The sequence below is a fragment of the Chelon labrosus genome, assembly GCF_963514085.1.
Source record: "Chelon labrosus genome assembly, chromosome: 12".
Lineage (NCBI taxonomy): Eukaryota > Metazoa > Chordata > Actinopteri > Mugiliformes > Mugilidae > Chelon > Chelon labrosus.
In genome coordinates, this window is record NC_140345.1 from 6487006 (window position 1) to 6506537 (window position 19532).

At 40.7% G+C, this 19532-nt stretch overlaps 2 protein-coding genes across 6 annotated transcripts; one reads left to right on the forward strand and one right to left on the reverse strand.

Annotated features, from left to right (window-relative positions):
* The first annotated feature begins 2579 nt into the window (after positions 1 to 2579).
* Positions 2580 to 12273, forward strand: zc3h12aa (zinc finger CCCH-type containing 12Aa). 5 transcript variants are annotated; one of them, XM_084556728.1, is made up of 7 exons: positions 3023 to 3053; positions 3703 to 3805; positions 5609 to 6048; positions 6517 to 6656; positions 9082 to 9316; positions 9478 to 9584; positions 9757 to 12273. In XM_084556728.1, exons 3-7 carry the CDS (start codon positions 5684 to 5686, stop codon positions 10752 to 10754), a joined length of 1845 nt encoding a protein of 614 aa, XP_084412854.1. In that variant the 5' UTR covers positions 3023 to 3053; positions 3703 to 3805; positions 5609 to 5683; the 3' UTR covers positions 10755 to 12273. The 5 variants fall into 5 exon arrangements, with proteins under 5 accessions (XP_084412855.1, XP_084412854.1, XP_084412853.1 ...); XM_084556729.1 differs by lacking the exon at positions 3703 to 3805 and having other exon boundaries at positions 2580 to 3053; XM_084556727.1 differs by lacking the exon at positions 3023 to 3053 and having other exon boundaries at positions 3134 to 3805.
* Positions 12274 to 12367: 94 nt separating this feature from the next.
* LOC311497663 (CAP-Gly domain-containing linker protein 3) lies at positions 12368 to 14066 on the reverse strand. The gene is made up of 3 exons (XM_084558009.1): positions 13923 to 14066; positions 13176 to 13415; positions 12368 to 12640 (listed from the first exon to the last, which is right to left on the reverse strand). The coding sequence occupies exons 1-3, from the start codon at positions 14027 to 14029 to the stop codon at positions 12583 to 12585; spliced, it is 405 nt and encodes a 134-aa protein (XP_084414135.1). The 5' UTR covers positions 14030 to 14066; the 3' UTR covers positions 12368 to 12582.
* Positions 14067 to 19532: the final 5466 nt, after the last annotated feature.

Below are 19532 nucleotides of genomic sequence, written 5' to 3' on the forward strand. Positions count from 1 at the left end.
CATGAAACATGTCATGGAGCTGAGGTTAACTGCAGAGTCAGGTGATCATTTTCTACGGCTAATTGATCTATTGTTAAAACAAGAATAATAATTAGAATCTAAACTCATTAAGTCATCTTTGTTAAGTGCCCTTCATTTGGCAGGATGAAAACACAGGGGGGCTAAATTTACACAACAGAATAACATTTATTTTTTTTAAATGCAGGAAAGGTAATTTTTTGGCCAGCAGGAAGGTTGAGAAACTACTCCAATTAAGAGAAACTACAACAAATGAATCTATATCAAGACAAGTATCAACGCTTCCAGTGCACATGTGAACAGTAGGTGTCCATAAACAGCAGACTCGCGTTGCAGTTCGCTGCTCTGATCCTGCACTGGGAATTCAGCTGTCATCAATCAAAGCAAATCTAATTAAACACACACACTCAAAAACCTGGGCCTTCTCCATTCTGCTGCTCTTTTGTCCAGTTGTCTATCAGCACTGTAGTCGCCCCGCCACTGCGAACGTGTTAGCTCCTCTGCACTCGCACACAATGCCAGGAGGTCTTTGCTTGCTGATCTATGTAGGACAAGTAGTAGGGTGTCTGAGGTAATAAATGAACAAGATGAATGTGGGGGATATGTTCATTTGAAAGCTCTTGTCACTGAGGGTTTGTCGTCCGGCTGCACAAAGGCTAGAGCCGTCCTGCCTGATTTACTTTAGATTCAAACCATGGCTAAATTGGAAATCGTGAATCACTCTGACACCAATGGCGCAAGATGGATTACTTCAGTTAGAGGCTGCCTTTCCTTTACTTTGGATCTTTTTAAAGAAATCATATAAAAATTAATTTTTCTGACAGCCGGCTGACCCGGGCAGTCAGTGAAAGGAATAGCAAAGAGAGGCCAGCACTGAGGCACTACAAAGCTGGTTTTATCAGCACTATCCCAACCACATCCAAAAGCTCTCAACAGCACAATGAGCCTGGCTGAATATTTGATCAACTGTCTCAGGTTTAACAAGCCTTGCCAAACTACACCTGCCTGGAGGAAAAAGATATGCCTTTGAGCAGTGCAATGCCTTCCCCCAAGATGTTATAGAAGTAAATGTTTGATGTTCCCAACGCCCAATCTGCACTGAGCTCATCCAATCTTGGGTACTTGGATTCTCAGCAAGGTTCAAGATTTGCATTACCGAACAATAGATTTCTGGATGCCAATAATGCCATCCAGTGTAATCTATCCATAAATTACAAAACAATACACTCAGCCAGAGACTACAGATTGGATTCAATAAAATACTATAACCGTCCTTCTTGCCAAGTGTCGTACAGCAGATGTTTCTTCACAATGCACTTGGAAGCTCTCCAGCATATAAACCCATAGATAATGCACTTGTGTGAAGGTTTATTTTATGTGTGCACGTGCTTCCTGTATATTTCTGTCTTTCAGTCTGAGCTGTAATGTGTGTGCATTTGTATTGCTTATGCTTATGCTCATACTATAAGAACCTTTTGGGGACAAGCAAGTTACCATAATCTACTAAATGTTAGGTTAAGGTAGACGTTTGGATAAGTCTTCAAGAGAAGAATGTAAGTCACTGTAAGTCCTCTGAAGTGATGGAAACACATCTGTGTGTTTGTTTGTGTATGCCCCAGCTCGGGGTTGCCGGCTATAGCTCATTGCCCTGCAGTAATATCAGCCCTTGCAGACACCTGGGACCAGTGGTGTGGGCCCTCCGAGGAGGCAACCGCCTGGCAACTGGCCCTGATTACTTTCTCCACTCTCCGGAACTCAACTCTGTATATGCCATTAACCAGCTACACGCAGTGTGATCCCAACTCGACCGTGCCATTAACCCCGCACACACAGGGTTGTTTACAAACACACACACACACACATACAGGTTCACAATTTAACCACCAATCTACTCAAGCCACAACCACCTGCAGACCAACATTTTCTATAATCTCCCCGGTGAAAGCACTTTGTACGGCAGGATAACATGATGCAAGGGGGACATCTAGTGGCCAAACTTTAAAGCTGTTACACGTAAACAGCAGTTGTGATGGGGGCAGGTAGTATATTGTGAAAGATGGCAGACTATGTGCTTATTAAATCATCTTTACAAGTAGTTCTTGTCAAAACAATGCTCTCTGTGTGTCTTGAGCTGTTAAAGTTAAGCTTTCCCTGATTTGATTTCATTAATTAACTGAGTTCTATATTTCTAAATAAGGAATTCTATCTTAGTAAGAGTATTCTCCTTTATATATATATGTCCATACCAAATAAACCCAGTTAACTTACCAAGTTTAGGTTAAAGAGTGCTTTCATTTAATAGTTGAATTGGCATGGCTCTTCAAAAGTATATTTTGGGGACAAAACTCCCAGATAACTGCCATGGAGTCCAAGTGTAAACTAATGTAAAAATGATACAAATATAAATACATATTGCTCTTTAGTACAATACTTGAGCACGTATAATTAGTTGATATGACTGCTATCTGTAGTTAGCTTTTACTTTGCCAGCAAATAGGCAAGAAGCATTTTTGTTATGAGTTGCTGGTTGATTTCTGTCCTTTCACTGATACATATTATAATACTGTCATTATGGTATAGTATTTATGTCTGTCTTTCACTATATACCTTTAATACACACACACAGACATATATACACTATATTGCCAAAAGTATTCGCTCACCCATTCAAATAACTGATTTCATGTGTTCCAATCACTTCCATGGAAACAAGTGTATAAAATCAAGCACCTAGACATGCGGGCTGCTTCTACAAACATTTGTGAAAGAATGGGCGCTCTCAGGAGCTCACTGAATTCCAGCATTGTACTTTGATACGATGCCACCTGTGCAACAAGTCCAGTCGTGAAATTTCCTCGCTAAATATTTCGACTGATACTTACCTGCCGATACTCCAGTCTGACATAGATGGCTTCCTATTTCAAACCATCGACCTTCTCTGGCTAAGATTTGGATGTTGTAATCTGAACAACTGGCGACTCGCACTGGCGATGGCTGCTGTTACCTTCAGCCCAAGTTGTTCGGCTTCTGTGTTGGTGAGTTTTTTGTTCTTTATGGCAGATTCCGTGGCGGTGATGAGGTCTACCACTGGAATGTGCTCTGGTGTAATGGCAAAGTTCAGTCCTCAGGCTAAGACATCTTTCTCTGGACGAGTGAGCTCTCTGTCCAACAGGTTCTGGAACCCATTTCTCCTGAATGTAAAGCTGTGTCCATGTCAGTTCCTCCATGTCAGCTTTTTTCATTGTATCTACTGCCTCTGGGTTCCAACCTAAGAAAGCATGGCATTTCCTTTCACTGTTATGCTGACGATAGTCAGATATATGTTAGTGGTTAAGTCCAGCTTTTTTCACCTTAGGCAGTTGGCAAAGGTTAAGCCCATCCTTATACATCAGCACTTCATCACATCTCGGCTGGATTACTGTAACGCACTTTATTTTGGGGTCAGCCAGTCCTCTCTCGCACGTCTCCAGTTAGTCTAGAATGCGGCTGCTCGTCTCTTAACTGTAGCACGTAAGAGGGAGCACATAACTCCCATTCTGGCCTCCCTCTACTGGCTGCCTGCACATTTTAGAGTTCATTTTAAGATTCTTTTATTTACCTTTAAATCTTTAAATGGTCTCGCCCCGCCTTACCTCTCTGAGCTTCTCCATTCTCCATACATTTCTGCTCGGTGCCTCAGGTCAGCTGATCAGCTGCTCCTAGAAGTACCGAGGTCTAAGCGGAAGCTCAGAGGGGACAGAACTTTCTCTGTTGCTGCTCCCAAATGGTGGAACGACAACAAGGACAGGTAAGTATCTAGCTGTTAATGAAAATTAGCTGCACCATTTTCTAGTTGTCAACAGAAACAAGTCAAGCAAGTTTCTGATGTAACCCACAGAGTTTCCTATTTAAACCTCAAACTTCCCACCAGTCCCCTAGAACTGAAGAAGCTACTGTGATGAGTGGTGAAACGTCTTCTCAAAGTCCAGTGGCCTTTTTTTAAAACGCTTTTTGGATATACCATGACCTGGACGACTGAGAACCTTCACAGACATGTTCCTCTGAACCAAGAGAGGGCGCCTTTTCACAAATAGAAAGTTGCTCAAGATATTAGTAACACATTTGTGTCAAAATTTCTAAAGTTGGTCATTTATAGATGACAGTCATTCTTAAGATAAACATTATTTATTCTTACCTTACTAATACATATGATTGTCAAACGGAATTTGACTTGGTCTGCAATTGCTGTTTACGCGTTCTGTGAAGATATGCTGACAATGCTGAAATGTTAGTGCCACTGTAAATCTTTCAAATTCTCTGAGGGGGAAGTCACAAAGAGTATGACCGAAATAAAAAGGTGACACTCAACAATGTGACTGATTGGCAGCCGGAGGAAAAGGAACACCTTATCTTATCTCGCTTACATGCAAATTTATCATGGCTCGACTTGCCTCAGTCTGGACTGGAGGGTAGGCGAGAAGGAGAGAAATCGTTTCCAGGGGGCGGTGCTATGAAGTCGGGACCGTGTCAAACTAAGTCTATTTCGAAACATTAACAGGGTTTATAAGTGACTTCTGCTCGTGAATGCGACACGGAGACAGAGAGATACACGGAGCAGGTAAGCTGTCGGTTCTCTTTCGCGGTGACATTTTGTTGACGAAGCGGGCTGTAACGTTATCTGCCCAGCGGTTAGAGAGGAATGGACTCGCTGGCGAAGTTGTGTTTTCCCCTACCTGTGTCAGGTAGAGGAAAACACTCTCAGGGCGATTCCTTTAGAAGTAGAAACACATGTTTATTATAGACTGCCGGTAACATATCGCACACACAGCAGCGAAGCTTTTCTTTGTCATATTTAAAGAGAAGCTGAGAAGAATAACTTTCCAGTATGGCCTCTCCTGGCTCATGTTTGACACACAGCTGACAGTGATGAGCCCGCAATATACATTCAGTCACACACAAACTATATTTTTATGTTCTTGATAAGAACAATGACGGTTCCTTCGCATACTATTAGAAATAATGGGTAAATACGATATATATGCTCAAACTCTTTGCTTGTTCACCCCATAATCGAAAATGAATAAAATATGTCATGAAAATAATACAATTATCTTATTAAAGCACCAGGAAGTAGGCCTACTCTAAAACAAGTATGTAAGTCTTTACTTTAGTAAAGACTCATAATAGTCTCAACTCTTATATTAGGAAAATTCAGATTTTCTCTATCAACTAAACAGTTAGTTAAAAGAAGAAATTACATTTAAAAGAAAACATATTGTACAGAAATGATTTGACCCTCTAAACTCCCTGTCAGTGGCAGCTGATGGAATAGCTGTTGCAAAGTTATGTTTCCAACTTAGAATTAAAAGTCTGGGTCAGCTGTGTATTAAACAATAGACACATTATCCACATTATCTCTATTTGATGGAATGGTGAGGCAATTAGACCATGCTTTACAGGGGGTTTGTATTCTAGTCACGTAGCTTTGATGAAGAGTTCAGCTCAGTATAGATACAGTAGCTGCCAATGTGTGGAATTTGAGGATTATAAGGAGAAACAAAAAATACAAAATTGGATGGATGCCTAATCAAATATCATATTTTTTCTTCAGCCAGTCAAAGAAAATAACCCCGAGGCCGAGCAATAAATCTTCTATGCTGCTGAAAAGAGGCTCTGATGCTTCAGTATGGACCAGGTACTTCTCAGCCAGAGCCCAGCTTCAGACGTGCTGGAGGAAGACAGCGAGGAGCTCCAGCTGAGAGTGGACTTCTTCAGGAAACTGGGTTACCCTTCGGGGGAAGTGATGGCTGCTTTGAGAAAGCTTGGCCTAAGCACCGACACTAACGCTGTGCTAGGAGAGCTGGTTAGGAGCAGGACCAGCACTGCGCCAGGTTCTGACAGTGACGAGAAGAGCACAAGCCACAAAGACCCTCTGCTGCCTCCCAGTTGGACTGTTGGGCCCTGCAGAATCACGCCTCAACCAGGGGACCGAAAGAATGCAGAAACAGAACTGAGACCTATTGTGATTGATGGCAGCAATGTTGCCATGAGGTAATTGTGATAACAAGATTTTTATTGGATCTTATATTGTTATCTTAAGTTGAAATTTGTCATTGTCCACGTTTTACTGTTGAATTTTGCCATTCTTTGCACTACAATACAATACCTGTAAATGAATACTTTGCCATTACCCATTTCCATGTTGTCATGTACGTGTGACCCTGAGACATTATCTTTTCTTTCACTGTTGTTTTACTTGACATTTTAAAAGGGCGTTCCCCTCACTGCTTTTGCATGCTTGCTACAATATGCAAATTCTAGAAACACTTTCAAAATCTCCACCCCCCAGCAGTGTTGATGTGTAAAACATGTGCCATAGCAAGACGGAAGGTTCCCTCAGAGAGAGAACAGTCAGAGGCACTTTGGGTTTCCAGAGATCAAGGGAATTCATACTGCTCACTTTCAGATTATATTCACATCAGTTGTACTCATGTTCTCTCCCTCTGCTTGTTTTTACAGTCATGGCAACAAGGAAGTGTTCTCGTGCAGAGGCATACAACTGGCAGTAAACTTCTTCCTGGACAGAGGTCATAATACCATTACTGTGTTTGTGCCGTCTTGGCGCAAAGAGCATCCCAGGGCTGATTCCCCCCTCACAGGTGAGCACACAATAAATGTATAAATGTGACAAAGCAGACAGATGGCTGGAGACAGTTATAGGCAAACAAACATCCCTAGAAGGTTGAGTGAGTTAAATCTTAGCAGAGCCATTTGGCCTTGAATCTTTTTTTTTTTTACTTGTCCCTGGTCTTTTCAGTCACAATCTGTGCACCCATTATCACCTATTAGTTGGTGACTTAAGTTATTGGCCTCAATTGTAGCCAGCAAATATTTGAATAACAGATAATAGACGCTCAGGTCAAGACTTCCTGTTCTGTGTGCCGGTCACTGGTTACAGTCTAACTATCAACTTGAGACATTTAAAGCCAAACACCTTTAAGGTATTTGTCCAGCAAACGCAAGATGTTAGCTTACTTGTTGACGGGGTGTGACTGGGCGTTCCGCCTCTTTTGCCTTCTCTACGTGTACCTGCATGCAAGCAAAGCCCACTCAAACATGACTGGTCAGTACCACTCAGACTACAGAAAGTTTCCACTACCAAAATCCTGTCTTCTGTTGCTGGAGATTCATGAGAATCTTACCAGCAGAAATACAAGTGGACCTAGGACTGATACTAGCATGCAGTATGCTTTAGCTGTAATATGAATCAATCATTTAATATTCTGCACATGTCAGATACACTTATTGCTGCCAATACATGTTGATGTACACGTAAGGCACTCTCCTTGACTCCTAGCCAGTAAAACATGTCCCAGTCTGTGTGATGGGATTTTTACTTATAAAGTAAATTGAAATGAAAATAAAAACATTTTTACCGGCTGCTATAGCGTGACCGGTATTACCTTGTTAGGTCTTTATACAGTATGCCATTCTTTCCGTGGAAAGATTTCAACCAGATAGCATCATAACAATGCAAGGTACAGCGGTGAAACTATACAGGTGCGTAGTTGAGATAAAAAAAAAAAAAAAAAAAAGGCTGAGGTCAAAGACAGTTGTGGCCCAATTACTCATGTGTCAGGATGCAACATACAGACAGTGTCGCAACTCGGGTGATCCCACAGCAAGATAGTCTCTGGTTACTTTCATTTTACATTTCTACTGTTTCTAGGATTTTATCCAATATTAAAGATATTGTTGTGGTACATTTTGTTGCCTTAGATAAGAAGAAAATTACCTCTTTTACAACTGTCCCTTAATTATGAGGTTTGTCCCAGCCAAGAAATAACCAAACACAGCCATAAAACATCAAATTAAACAAATAAGGATGTAACCGTTATATTGTTATATTGTGTGTTTGGAGGTGTGTCTTTACCAAGCATCGTGAATATCATTTCCACTTCAATCTCTTCTAACAATCTAGCTGTAGGTGTTACGTAATTATGTGTTTGTCATTCGGCAGCCAAGAGATAATATTTTAGTGCTGTCAGAGGCCAAACTACTGCACTCGTGCCAAAGGCGTAGGGCAGCTCCGTTAAGATTGTGATACAGCGGCTTACTCACTTTGCTCACAAATGATGCTTCACTATGAAGCCGTGACGAGACCAAAGGTGGGCTTACATTAAAAATGACTTGCTTGTAACTGTTCTGGGGCAAGTACAATACCATCGTCTCAGCGCACAGTAAACACCTCTACATTTCTGAGAGCTGAGTCACTTAAGTCTTTGGGTGTATCTATACAATCGCATCTCTTTGAGTAGCCGGAAAGCCTATTCTTTCCTCTCAGCCTTACCACAGCATGTTTTCATTCGAAAAAAACAACAGACTCCAAAACAACAACCATGTAAAGAAGGGTGGACCATCTTTTGAAACTGATGCATAGTGGCTCTCCTAGTTCAGTAGCTGTGCAGCCTGGGTGGAGCAATCCAAAGGTTCTATTTTCAATCTGCGAACAAGGAAGTAAAAATCCCCCTACAGACACGTCTGGGAAAGCCCCATCAGGAAGTGGACATGTGTTTTTTTTCATCCACACCTACTGTAGTCTACTTGCTCAGGGTAGTAAAATGCTGGCAACCCTTCACAGCCATATGGTTAGTTGAAGACAGTCACCCTGAAAAACAGACGCACTAAGTAAACAATAACCTGATCACTTCTTTGTTCGTTAAGACCTCATGGTTCATCCCTTTTTTTTAAATAGCACCATATTTTCATTAGCACGCCTTACAGATAATACACACAAAGGTAATTATAATGTTTGCACAGTTTGTTGTAATGTCTTGTATTCTATGAAGGACTTTATTAATATTCATTTCTTATTGCGTCTTTTCACAATCCGTCTTTTTTATGTAGCTTGAATGTTCAGTCTAGAAAAATAACAAATGTATGTAATGTTCCATAATGATGCCATACAAACAAATATCAATACAAAAATGTGACAAATCACATTTCAATATATTGTAAAAGGGTGTAATACAGTATCTAAGGGTTTCACATCTTTTTCTATTTGATTCATGTTTGGACTTTCAGATCAGCACATTCTGATGGAGTTTGAGAAACGGAAAATAGTTGTCTTCACTCCCTCGCGCCGCGTCGGGGGAAAGCGCGTGGTTTGCTACGATGACCGCTTCATCGTCAAGTTGGCGTACGAGTCAGATGGAGTGATCGTGTCCAATGACACCTACCGGGATCTCCAAGGAGAAAGACCTGAGTGGAAGAAATGCATTGAGGAGAGGCTTCTCATGTATTCATTTGTGAACGACAAGTAAGAAATTGGCATTTTTCTCTGCGTCAGCCAGTGAGGTGTCACATTTTGTCCCTACAAAGTTGTTGTGGTTTCCTGTGGACATATTGCTGCTTGAGGAAAACATACTGTAATTCTAAAACACACAATAGTAATGTGCAGAAATGTCTGTTTTTGTCCAGGTTCATGCCTCCAGATGACCCTCTGGGTCGCCACGGCCCCAGCCTCGACAACTTCCTGAGGAAAAAGCCTCTGCCTACTGAGCAAAAGAGACAACTCTGTCCATATGGTAAGACAGGATTAGCACAGAAGTGTAACCCTCTGCTACAACCAGTTTTAATGTTACAGATGCAATGTGAGACTTTTCACGCTTTCAGGGCCATTTCAAGAATACACAAGAATAACAAATTAGATTAAGTTTAGCTAACTTTTGTTTATGTGTTTATTTTTGTTTCCCGCAGGCAAAAGGTGCACTTACGGCATCAAATGTAAGTTCTACCATCCAGAGCGGGCTAACCAGTCTTATCTATCTTTAGCTGATGAATTGAGGGAGAAAGCCCAGATTTCTACTGGAAAAGAAGAGAGACATGGTAGACAGTTTCAATCTGATCTCGGGCCTGCTCATAATGAGCTCATAAGAGAACAGCAGAGTTCCTCACATCCTGGTCAGGTTAGTGAAAACAAACTGCTGTACTGGGAGGATCCTAGGGTCAGCCCGAACCATGTGCCATGTTCTGGAACAGGTAGCCAGTGTCAGAAAGAATGTCCTTCACTGTACCTAATGCCAAATCATTACTATTCAAACATGTCTCAGGAGTACCTGGATTCTGGCCTTGGCTCTTTTGAGAGCCAGTACTCTGACATTTCCCCCAGCAACTCTCACAGGCTCAGGCCCCAGCAGCTGAATGCCTGCAATGGATCCAACCATGCTTCAGTGCATTTAGAGAAAAATAACACCAACCAGTCATGCAGGTCTTGTTCTCATGAATTTCTCTCATCTGCCCACCAGCAGCTTCATGGAAAGATTGACTATAAGGGTCAGCCCAATTATGACACCTACCCTCCTCATATATTCCCAAGTGGTGTGCCCCACCAACACAGCCATCCCAGCCAATTCCATTATAGCGATGTCCCTCATCTTCAGCAAAAGTACTGGTCAGATCCCTTTCAGGGGCTTCCACACGCCAAGACATCAAGCAGTCTCCCCTCTCCGAATCATTGTGCACACTCCCACAGCTCTCACTGCTCCTATAACGGTCATCAGTACCATTCCTGGGGCCAACCGCAGCGATCATCTGCTGCATTTGACCCAAAAAGGTTAGAACTCCGCAAGAAATTGCACGCCATCTTCAACCCACATCAGGTGGATACAGTCATGGAAATGTTCCCACATCTGACGGATGCTGAGAAACTGGCTGCACAGATACTCAATCTGAAGGCTCAGAGAGGGATATTCTGATTATTTTAAATCATTTTGTCACAGCAGACAAAGAATCTCTTGAGAAACTTGTACTGTACAAATGTAATTTAAAAGCTAATAGTAAAGATATTTTATTCTGTGCATTGTGTCATTATACAAATTAAATTTGCCTACCTATTTATTATCTGTGAATCTAAACTATTCTGTGATATATATATATATATGCATTGTATGACATTGTAGTCAATGTGACTTTGTCGTCCATGTTTTGGATGAAATGTGCCTCTAGACCACGAATAATTGTGTTACTAGAGTTCTGACGGTTGATGCATATTGCATTAAATGCTATCTATTTTAAGTTCTCATCCAATAAGGAATTGCTGAATAAAGTGTTACCTATTCTTTTATGTAGTTCTCCAGAACAGCTTGCTGTTCAGTATTATCTCTGCACTGACAGTTGATTTTAAAACACTGTACTGTGGCCGTCCATTGTATTTGGTCGGTGTCAGTCCAGCAGAGGGAAGTAAAATTAAGAGGTAATCCTCATATTCCAGGAAACCGATACTAATAGAAAGTCTGGCTCTAGCGAAAGTCATCTTCCCTTTCCTGTAAATGAGCACCAGTTTTGAAAAGCACTCTCAGAACAATTGTTCCTGTAACAATGAATGTTGCTATTTGATTGAAAATAATAATAAAAGTGTGGAATTTAGTTCTCATTAACATGCATATTTGTATTTTCTTATTAAATCACTACTGTTGTACATTGTCAACATGTATAGATGTGCTATTAGGTATATAACGGGTGTGCCATTTGGAGCATAACAGCTCTTCAGCTTAATTATGTCTGTGGAGGTTCTCAGTCATCCAGGTCATTTTAGTCAGTCATCCCCCTCGCTTTTGGGGATATTCAGCTTACTGAATGACTTGTAAATATCTCACAAGGAACAGGAACTGAAGTGTTGACACCAACTCACGTGTATATTCATATCGTATTACTCAGCTTTTTGCAATCAAAAACTGAAATGGTTTTTCCACTGAGGGAAAAGGTCAGCCTCTGTGTGTGTTGGTTTCTATTTTATTAAGTTGTAAGGAACAAAGTCTTGCGGTCATTTTTTCGTGGGTTAAAACCTGTTTAGATTAGGCTTAAGGGTAAAGGTTACAATTCGGTTACTATGGGCATGTTAGCAGGGAGTTCAGAATATTTTCGACTGAAAAGACAGCAGCACACCTTGCATCTGTGTTCTTGCAAGCTTGTCAAGAATTTTGAACTAAATGTGAATTTGATGGTAATTTCTCCGCTACAGTTGCCAAAGTTGTGCACTTTCCACTGTAATGTCAAAATGTCTGTGTTCATAGTCTGACCATTGGAACATTCTACGTTTGCAAGAACTGAAGTACGTTTATATCTTGAAATGATTTGTAGTCATACTCATGTACTCACTGGCTTTGAAGCATCCCTCCAGGCTAATATCTAAATGTCACTTGAAAACTGGAAACCAGTTTTTAGCTGCTTTTAAAACGCACAGTTATCATACTCCCATACATGTTGAAACCAGACCTGGCCTTCTGCTAGATATTCACTATGAGTGTAAAACACATTTTTGCTTGTTTTGTGAGCGGACAAGTCCAGCAAAAAGATCAACAAACACATAGTGATTACTTTCTGTTACTCTAATATCATCACCCCAGGCTTCACAGAAACACCTTGTGTCTTTTCACATACAAAATACATGTCATACATGTTTTTACATGTGTACTTTCATACAATGAAATATAATGAAGTATCGGACCTATGACAGAAACTAGTGTTCTTCATTCAGTTAGGGATCTATGTCATGGGTACTTCTGCCTCTTACATGTATTCCTGTTATTCCCAGGCCATCAGTAGTTTGTGGAATGGCACAAAGGCACCATATCCAGGCTTGCTGCAATAAAGAGAAATAAAATTGAAGTTCAAAGGACAGTAAAAAGACAGACAGCTTTTACTACATTTATGCATGTTTCAACTTCTTTTTGTTTAAATTTAAAACATGTTTCCAACCACAGAAAGTCAGGTTCTCAAGTGCACGCCTCACTTCTTATATGCAGTAATTTGAGCCCAAGTTAACCTAAGATTTGCATGTTCAGCTCAGACGCTAACTGCAGAGGATTTGGAGAAGTATGTGTGAGGACATCGATCGTTTGTTTTTTCATGTGTATTGTTCACCCTACATGCACAGATAACCTGTTGTGTAACTGAATTCATTCAACTCGGGCACTGGGAAATATAGTTTAGCAATAGATATTCTGCAAAAGTCGTCGATCCTTGACAGAAAATTCCAAGTGAAATTATCTAAGTTCATCCAAAACTTATGATGGGCGCTGCACAATCAGCCCTAAAAGTCACGTGGCACGGCCTCAGGTACACACAAGGAAATATGCACGCTGTTTTGTGTTTTCTCAGAAAATGGCATCAGTTACCATTCAAAGTAGCTGTGTCCCTTGTGGCTCCCGTCACGTAGTCCCGGATCAGGAGTCTGCAGCTCCACCCCAAGGTGGAGATCTGCCTCCCCCTGCAGGTGGCCCAGGAAACGAATTGTCCCTGTGCTGATCCTTCCAGATGGCAGCATGATCCTGACCCGGTGACCTAGCTGCAGATCCATGGGGGAGTGGGGAACAAACACTCGATGTGGCTCTTGGGATGTCCTCCAGGATCTCACACTGGAGGACGGAAGAGTTCAGTCAGTAATAAAGCAAAGTGCAAAGTGTCTTTGTTTACCTCTACAATTGACGTAATAAGCAAAGTGAAGGAACCGGAAGGAGTTTGGGGAAATTTCTGGATCAGAACGCTGATACAACTTTAACATGTGTATGGTAAATATAACATTACAGACATCCCAGCTAGGCACAAAGCCTGGGAATGGTAGGAACACAGGGAAACAACCTACTCTGCTAGCGCCTGTGAATTACCCCTCATTTGCACTTATTTGTCTAATCCATACAAATCCATCCACAGATATAATAGTAAAAAGGTCCTCTGTTGTTTTTGCTTTTTGGATTTGTAGAGATTAAACAAGCAACTTGAAACCGAAGATTCTCAGAGGTGCTGGTAAATGGACTGCTATCTTTGGACAGTGCTCGCTTTTTCCCCCTGCTAAGCTAAGCGAAGTAATTAGCTGTAGATTCATATTTTAATCTCGACCTGAACTGCGACTTTAGCGTATCTACCTAAAGGCAGAAGACGAGGAGGAGGCAGGTCTCGAGCTCAGTGCGGATGACGAGGAAAACTGGCTGTCAGACAAGCTGCACGCACGGCTGTCGCTCCTTGACGACATGTCAGACCTTCTGTGCTGGTTTTGATCACCTGTTCATTGAGAATGCGTTAGACATCAGGACTTAATCAGAATTCCAGCATGAGCTCAGTGTGTCATGGTGTGTATTTGTCATATTTTCTACATTTTACAATTGTAGTTTACTTGAGCACTCGTCAAAGGCCTCTCCATTGTCTGCTTCTGACTCTCCCCGGTCATCACTACTGCCCATGGTGACCAACACTCCAGCCTCAGGCACCAGCTGAGTAAAGTGAAGCGAGTTATAATGAATGAAGTCATGGACACACCTTCAGCTGCACCCATGCACACAATCACAGACACACCTGATTACGCAGCTCTTCCTGTTTCCTTTGCAGATCTGCAAACCTCCTTTCCCATGATGCTCTCTCGCAGGCAATTCTGGTTTTGAGTGACAGGATCTCTTTCTCAGTTTTGGTCAGTCTTTTATGAAGGGCAGTTGTCTGGTCAGGGCTACCTGGAATGGCTGCAACCCCTTTACTTTCAGAACCTGACAATGTCAAATAAGGTCATCGTGTTATATCCCTGCTATGTGTTCTAAAGAGGTGTAAAGTAGATTCACAGAAGGATGCGTATACAGTAGACAATTGCATTCAGAAAGCCAATAACAGTTTACATTTAACCGTGATAGATGTGACAGTCAGAATTGAAATCTGAAAGCTAATTAAGCTAAAATACGTCAGCCACTCTGAATAGAATAAACTGCGGTTAAATAAATTAATCAGCATAAATATTTTAATGAGCAGTTTTGGATTTTTTGTGCACCTTACCTGTACATTGTTTCAGCTGTTGGCTTTTGTCCACTGCAACGCGCTTTTCCCTTGGTAAGAACTTGATTGCATTGTATGGGCATATCTGTAATAGATTAACATGGCCGTGCTATTTACAAGATATCCAGACTTAAATACAGTGACGTCTTTTACGGAGCATACACTCACCCAGAGGAACCTGCAGGTGCAGAGTATCCCCTTGAATGTCCATGTAAACACAGTCCACAGGATATATTCTGCCATGTTGAAGCATGGTCCTTTCACATTGTGATATTCTGTGCAGACAATCTTGTAGTTTAGCTGAATTTATATTGAATCTTTACATTCGAAAGGTTTTATTGAACTGTGGTCTAATGAGGCTGCTCAGGAAAGTAAGCTGTGCTATCTGTATGTAGATGCTGTCTTGCTGTGACCTCATACAAACAAACACACAATAAAACAATGGAAGCTTGTAAAATGTACACACAGAGCTGGATACTGACCTTTTCCTGAGGCTCAACTGTAGGATGGGAGTAAACTCCCATGTGAGGTCATAAGGAAATGGTAGCTGCCATCTCTCCTCAATGGGCCTCTGTCCTAGACTGTGGTGAATGTTAATGTGGCGCTCAGGGCTCACTGACCTGTTGCTATGCACCAACGCTGTGTGAGCAGCGCTGCTGACGACTGCTGGGAAGGTAAATCTTGTATAATCTTCTTAGTCATGCAGTTACACAGTCCAGTTGCATCCAGGCTGCTTAATTTGGTCTACTGAGCCTTATGCAGTATATAAACTATGTGAATAAGCCTCCACATGCAGTGCAACTGTTACCCCTGTTGGTGGCAGGAGGATTCGGTGTCAGCAACCATCTGTTCTGTCTTTTAGCACACTGGAGATGTTCAATGGGCCCAAAATGTGTTTTTGCCTTTTAGAACAACCGACGTATGATGTGAAATGAAACTATATGGTTTAAGCATCAACTTTTATCCAAACATGTTGGATTTTCCATTTAACTGACTACAGCTTCCACTGCATCATTTAACCATACATTTATTTTCAGTTTCCTCCTTCCATCTCTTCATTAATGTTATATAAAACTCCAGACGAAGCTCTTATTATTTAAACAACGATCCACCAAGGAGGTTTGTGTTCTGTAGTTAAATGTAAAGAACAAAAGAAACTGATTTTGACAGCAACAGTTTTTTCCAATTAGTTGTTTCTTTTGCAGAGAAAATAAAATCTATGTGATCTTTTATAACTGCACCATTCCAGGTGTAAACATGTACATGTTTTTGTGTTATTCCTAAAATAAAATCTGACATACAGTTTTTAGTTCTTTTGGAAACTTTGGGATCTTCATTGGATAGTGGTGCCTGGGGTGCCTTTCATGTGACCTCAATGTAGCACGTTGCTTATAGTCAGACAGAAATGATCTTGTTTTTTGGTAGACAAGAGGCCCAGATCATCTTGTCCTTTATACTGTTAGCCAGCAACAAGCACATTCCAAGAAAAAATTGGTATTTTCCTATAGCAGCAACTATAGTGACCCACTGCCAATCAGATGTTTGATGGATGTCGATCAATCAGTGGCAGTTTATTCCTCCAGGTGGGGCATGGGGCATAAAATGTGCCAGAAAAGAGTTGCCGTGTTGTGTATTCATTATACTCACCCTTTGTCCGAGGTTAGTGCTGCGTGTTTTCTATTATCTGGAGAACAAAAGCTGTGTGTCACACAAGTTTCTGTCCATGCGTAACTTTATATTGGTTCCTACCAACCTAATAGGGGGGTATTTAGTTCAGGCTATTAAAAGAAGAAAAACAATTTTTGGTGTGTTCAGTTGAACTGGAGATATAATTTTTGTCCCTATAGTCCATTGCCTTAGAACAATTTTTCCATTTGACATGTTTTTACATGTTACATGTGGCGAACAGCTGAGGGGCAACATTTGCAGCCAATTGCCAAATAGGATATCTTCTTAGAATTATAACTGATTTTGTCTGTGTGTGCATATAAGAAAAAGAACTGCAGTCAGTTCAGTATATAATTAGACCTGAGTGTAGTTTCACCTTGTAGTTATTCTCCAGTGTGCTGGATAATTCATCATGCGCCACATTAAAAGGCTTCTGTTTTAAGTTATCTTTTGTTGTGTTCCATTTGTTCAGATTCTTTTAATGCTCCTTCCACACTGTGTAGTGTATTACATAAAGCACAGAAAATCAACAGTGATGAGGACATTGGCCAGTAAAATCTGAAAGGTGAAACTCCAGACCTTTATCACACGAAACGAAAAACACATTTGTCTTGACCACTGGATTGTGCAAATATTAAATAGCAAACAGCATATTGCCATTGTGATTAAACAATGTTCGGAGAATTAAAAAGGTCTTAATTTAGTTTATAAAAAATATGTACACGTAGTGTAGACACAGGCCAGCGAGAGGATTGTTGTAGAGGTGTTTGCTAAGCCAAAACCAGTGCGTCAAAAAACTTATTCTTTGCAGCTCAAGTGTGAAAAGAGTCAGCATTTTGTTCACCTTTCATATTCTTTTGATTATACAGTACAAATAATTTTGGTTCCAAACAAAGCTTTTCATTAATGTGAAATGTGAGCCCATAAGCTATGTCTGCCTGTTTAATTGTTTCATGTGAATAGATGTCCGCGTTTAGGCTTTGGGTCATTTAAGCCTGCATTCAGAAACAGAAAACGCCTTAGATCGTGTCCTTTCAGAAACACACACACACACACGCAAACAGACATACAGTAATGGTTTATTCCCTGCTCTGGACATCAGCTTTTCAATGTCTCTGCGGTCACTCATTTGGATATGAGTTTACAGCGTGCCGGCTATCAGACAGTTTGTTTTTTGATAAGATTTTAGTATTCAAATTACACATTTGTATGATGTGAGAATGGACATGGGCCTTCTGAGGGTGTCCTGTTGTGTCTGGCCTCAGAATGCTGCTATACTTTGAATCAATCATAGAAGAAGTCACAAAGTCTGTAAAAGTCTACTGGTTATGTAGTGTGCGTGATGGGAAGATGCAATTTTCTCCCTGTGGAATAAAAGGTGGGGACCTTTTGGGAGAAACATTTATTGCAAACAATGAGATCCTAAAATAGGAGCTTCTAAAATCATTCTGTTTCTGAAAATGTTTATATTAATTTCGGAGGTAGCTAATTGTCAGATCAAGCCTTTTGTGGCTCGAAAAGCAGCCATGTGAAGGCAGTTTCACTGAGACTCATAAATATAGGTTTGGGAATGTAAAATAATAATAATAATAATAATAATGATAATAAACTTGTGGGTGTGGAGAACTTTCTAACCTGTTCCTCATCACTACTCTTTTGAACCAAACCCGTTATGGCAGATGCTAATCCACCGTGAATCTGATTCTGTCTAAGGTTTATTCCTGATCAATGAAACTGTATTAAGTTGGATTTAATTCAATTTAATTGTGCTTCATTGAACTGAATTGAATTGAAAGCTGTCCAATCAAATCCAACCCAATGCCCCATGATTGATAGGTGTCAGGTTTTGTGCAAAGTGACTCATACACACTCACTTGTCAAACTTTCAGGTAGACTAGTGACGAACAGTTCTGCAAAAAATCCTCCTTCATGACTGTTTAGTTTATATTGAAACAGCATAAGAATTGTAGTAATTCAACTGTATGCTCATTGTGGAGGATGCTGTTTGTGGTGCTGTTTTATTAAATTGAACACTAAGGTTTTCCCTAATGTACCTAATAAAGTGAGTGTATATCTTTTGTTCGGATCAATGCTTCAGTTTTGATTATTTTATTTAAACTGTCCATTACATGTCTAACGATGTTATAGAAATTTAATTTTGCCAAATTGTTGGCGTACCTTTTAAGAAGGGATCTTTTTACTGCCAGAGGGGACAAGGTGAAGAATTGCAGCCAGCTTTATTAATGTACATGTGGACGTGTCAGTGTTGATTAGAGACAGGCTTAGAAAAAAAAAAGAAATTACAGCAGGCCTTTTTTACAACAGTTTTGCCTCACTAAATCATCAATTTTATTCCCTAATTTAGAGTCCCTAAAATTACCCTCAAGATCCGTGTTCGGGTTTATCCATACACAGCAGGCAGAATATCATGTGTTTCATGCTGCAGCTATGAAAAAGGAAGGACTTCTGTCACCTGAATTGCGCAAGTCCCTTTTGTGTCGTGGCCAAGAATTCTACGTTTTTTTAGGCCACAAAGAGGTAATTGTAGTGTGAGGGGGCTTTATGGCTGGTAGAGAGAGGGGGTCTGATTTCACATTGTGTTAAACAGAAACCAGGAGGCTCCCTATACAATCCCCCACAGGGCATTGAAATCTCACCTGTACTCTTATAGACTAGCAAAGGCTTAATCCACTGAGTTATTTTAGAAAATCTTTAATTGCCGGGTGTACAGTTTTATAATGTGATATCTTTCAAATGCTGAAGTGAAACTGAAATTGTATTAGAAGACATTTGATAGCAAATTATAGAGAAATAGTAAAGTATGTGCATACTGTATTGTACGTTACATATTCAAGTCCTCATCTAAACGTGTAACAGACCTAATCAGGTAAATATCACGGAAAGTTTTTCACATTTTGTGACATAAATTATCAGTCTCTTTGTGAAATACCCAGATTAGGTTTTACCTAGAGTCATTACAACATCAATTCTATGGCATCTTTAGACCCACCCAGCAACCGCACGCCTTTAGTCTCCTCCTCTCACATTAG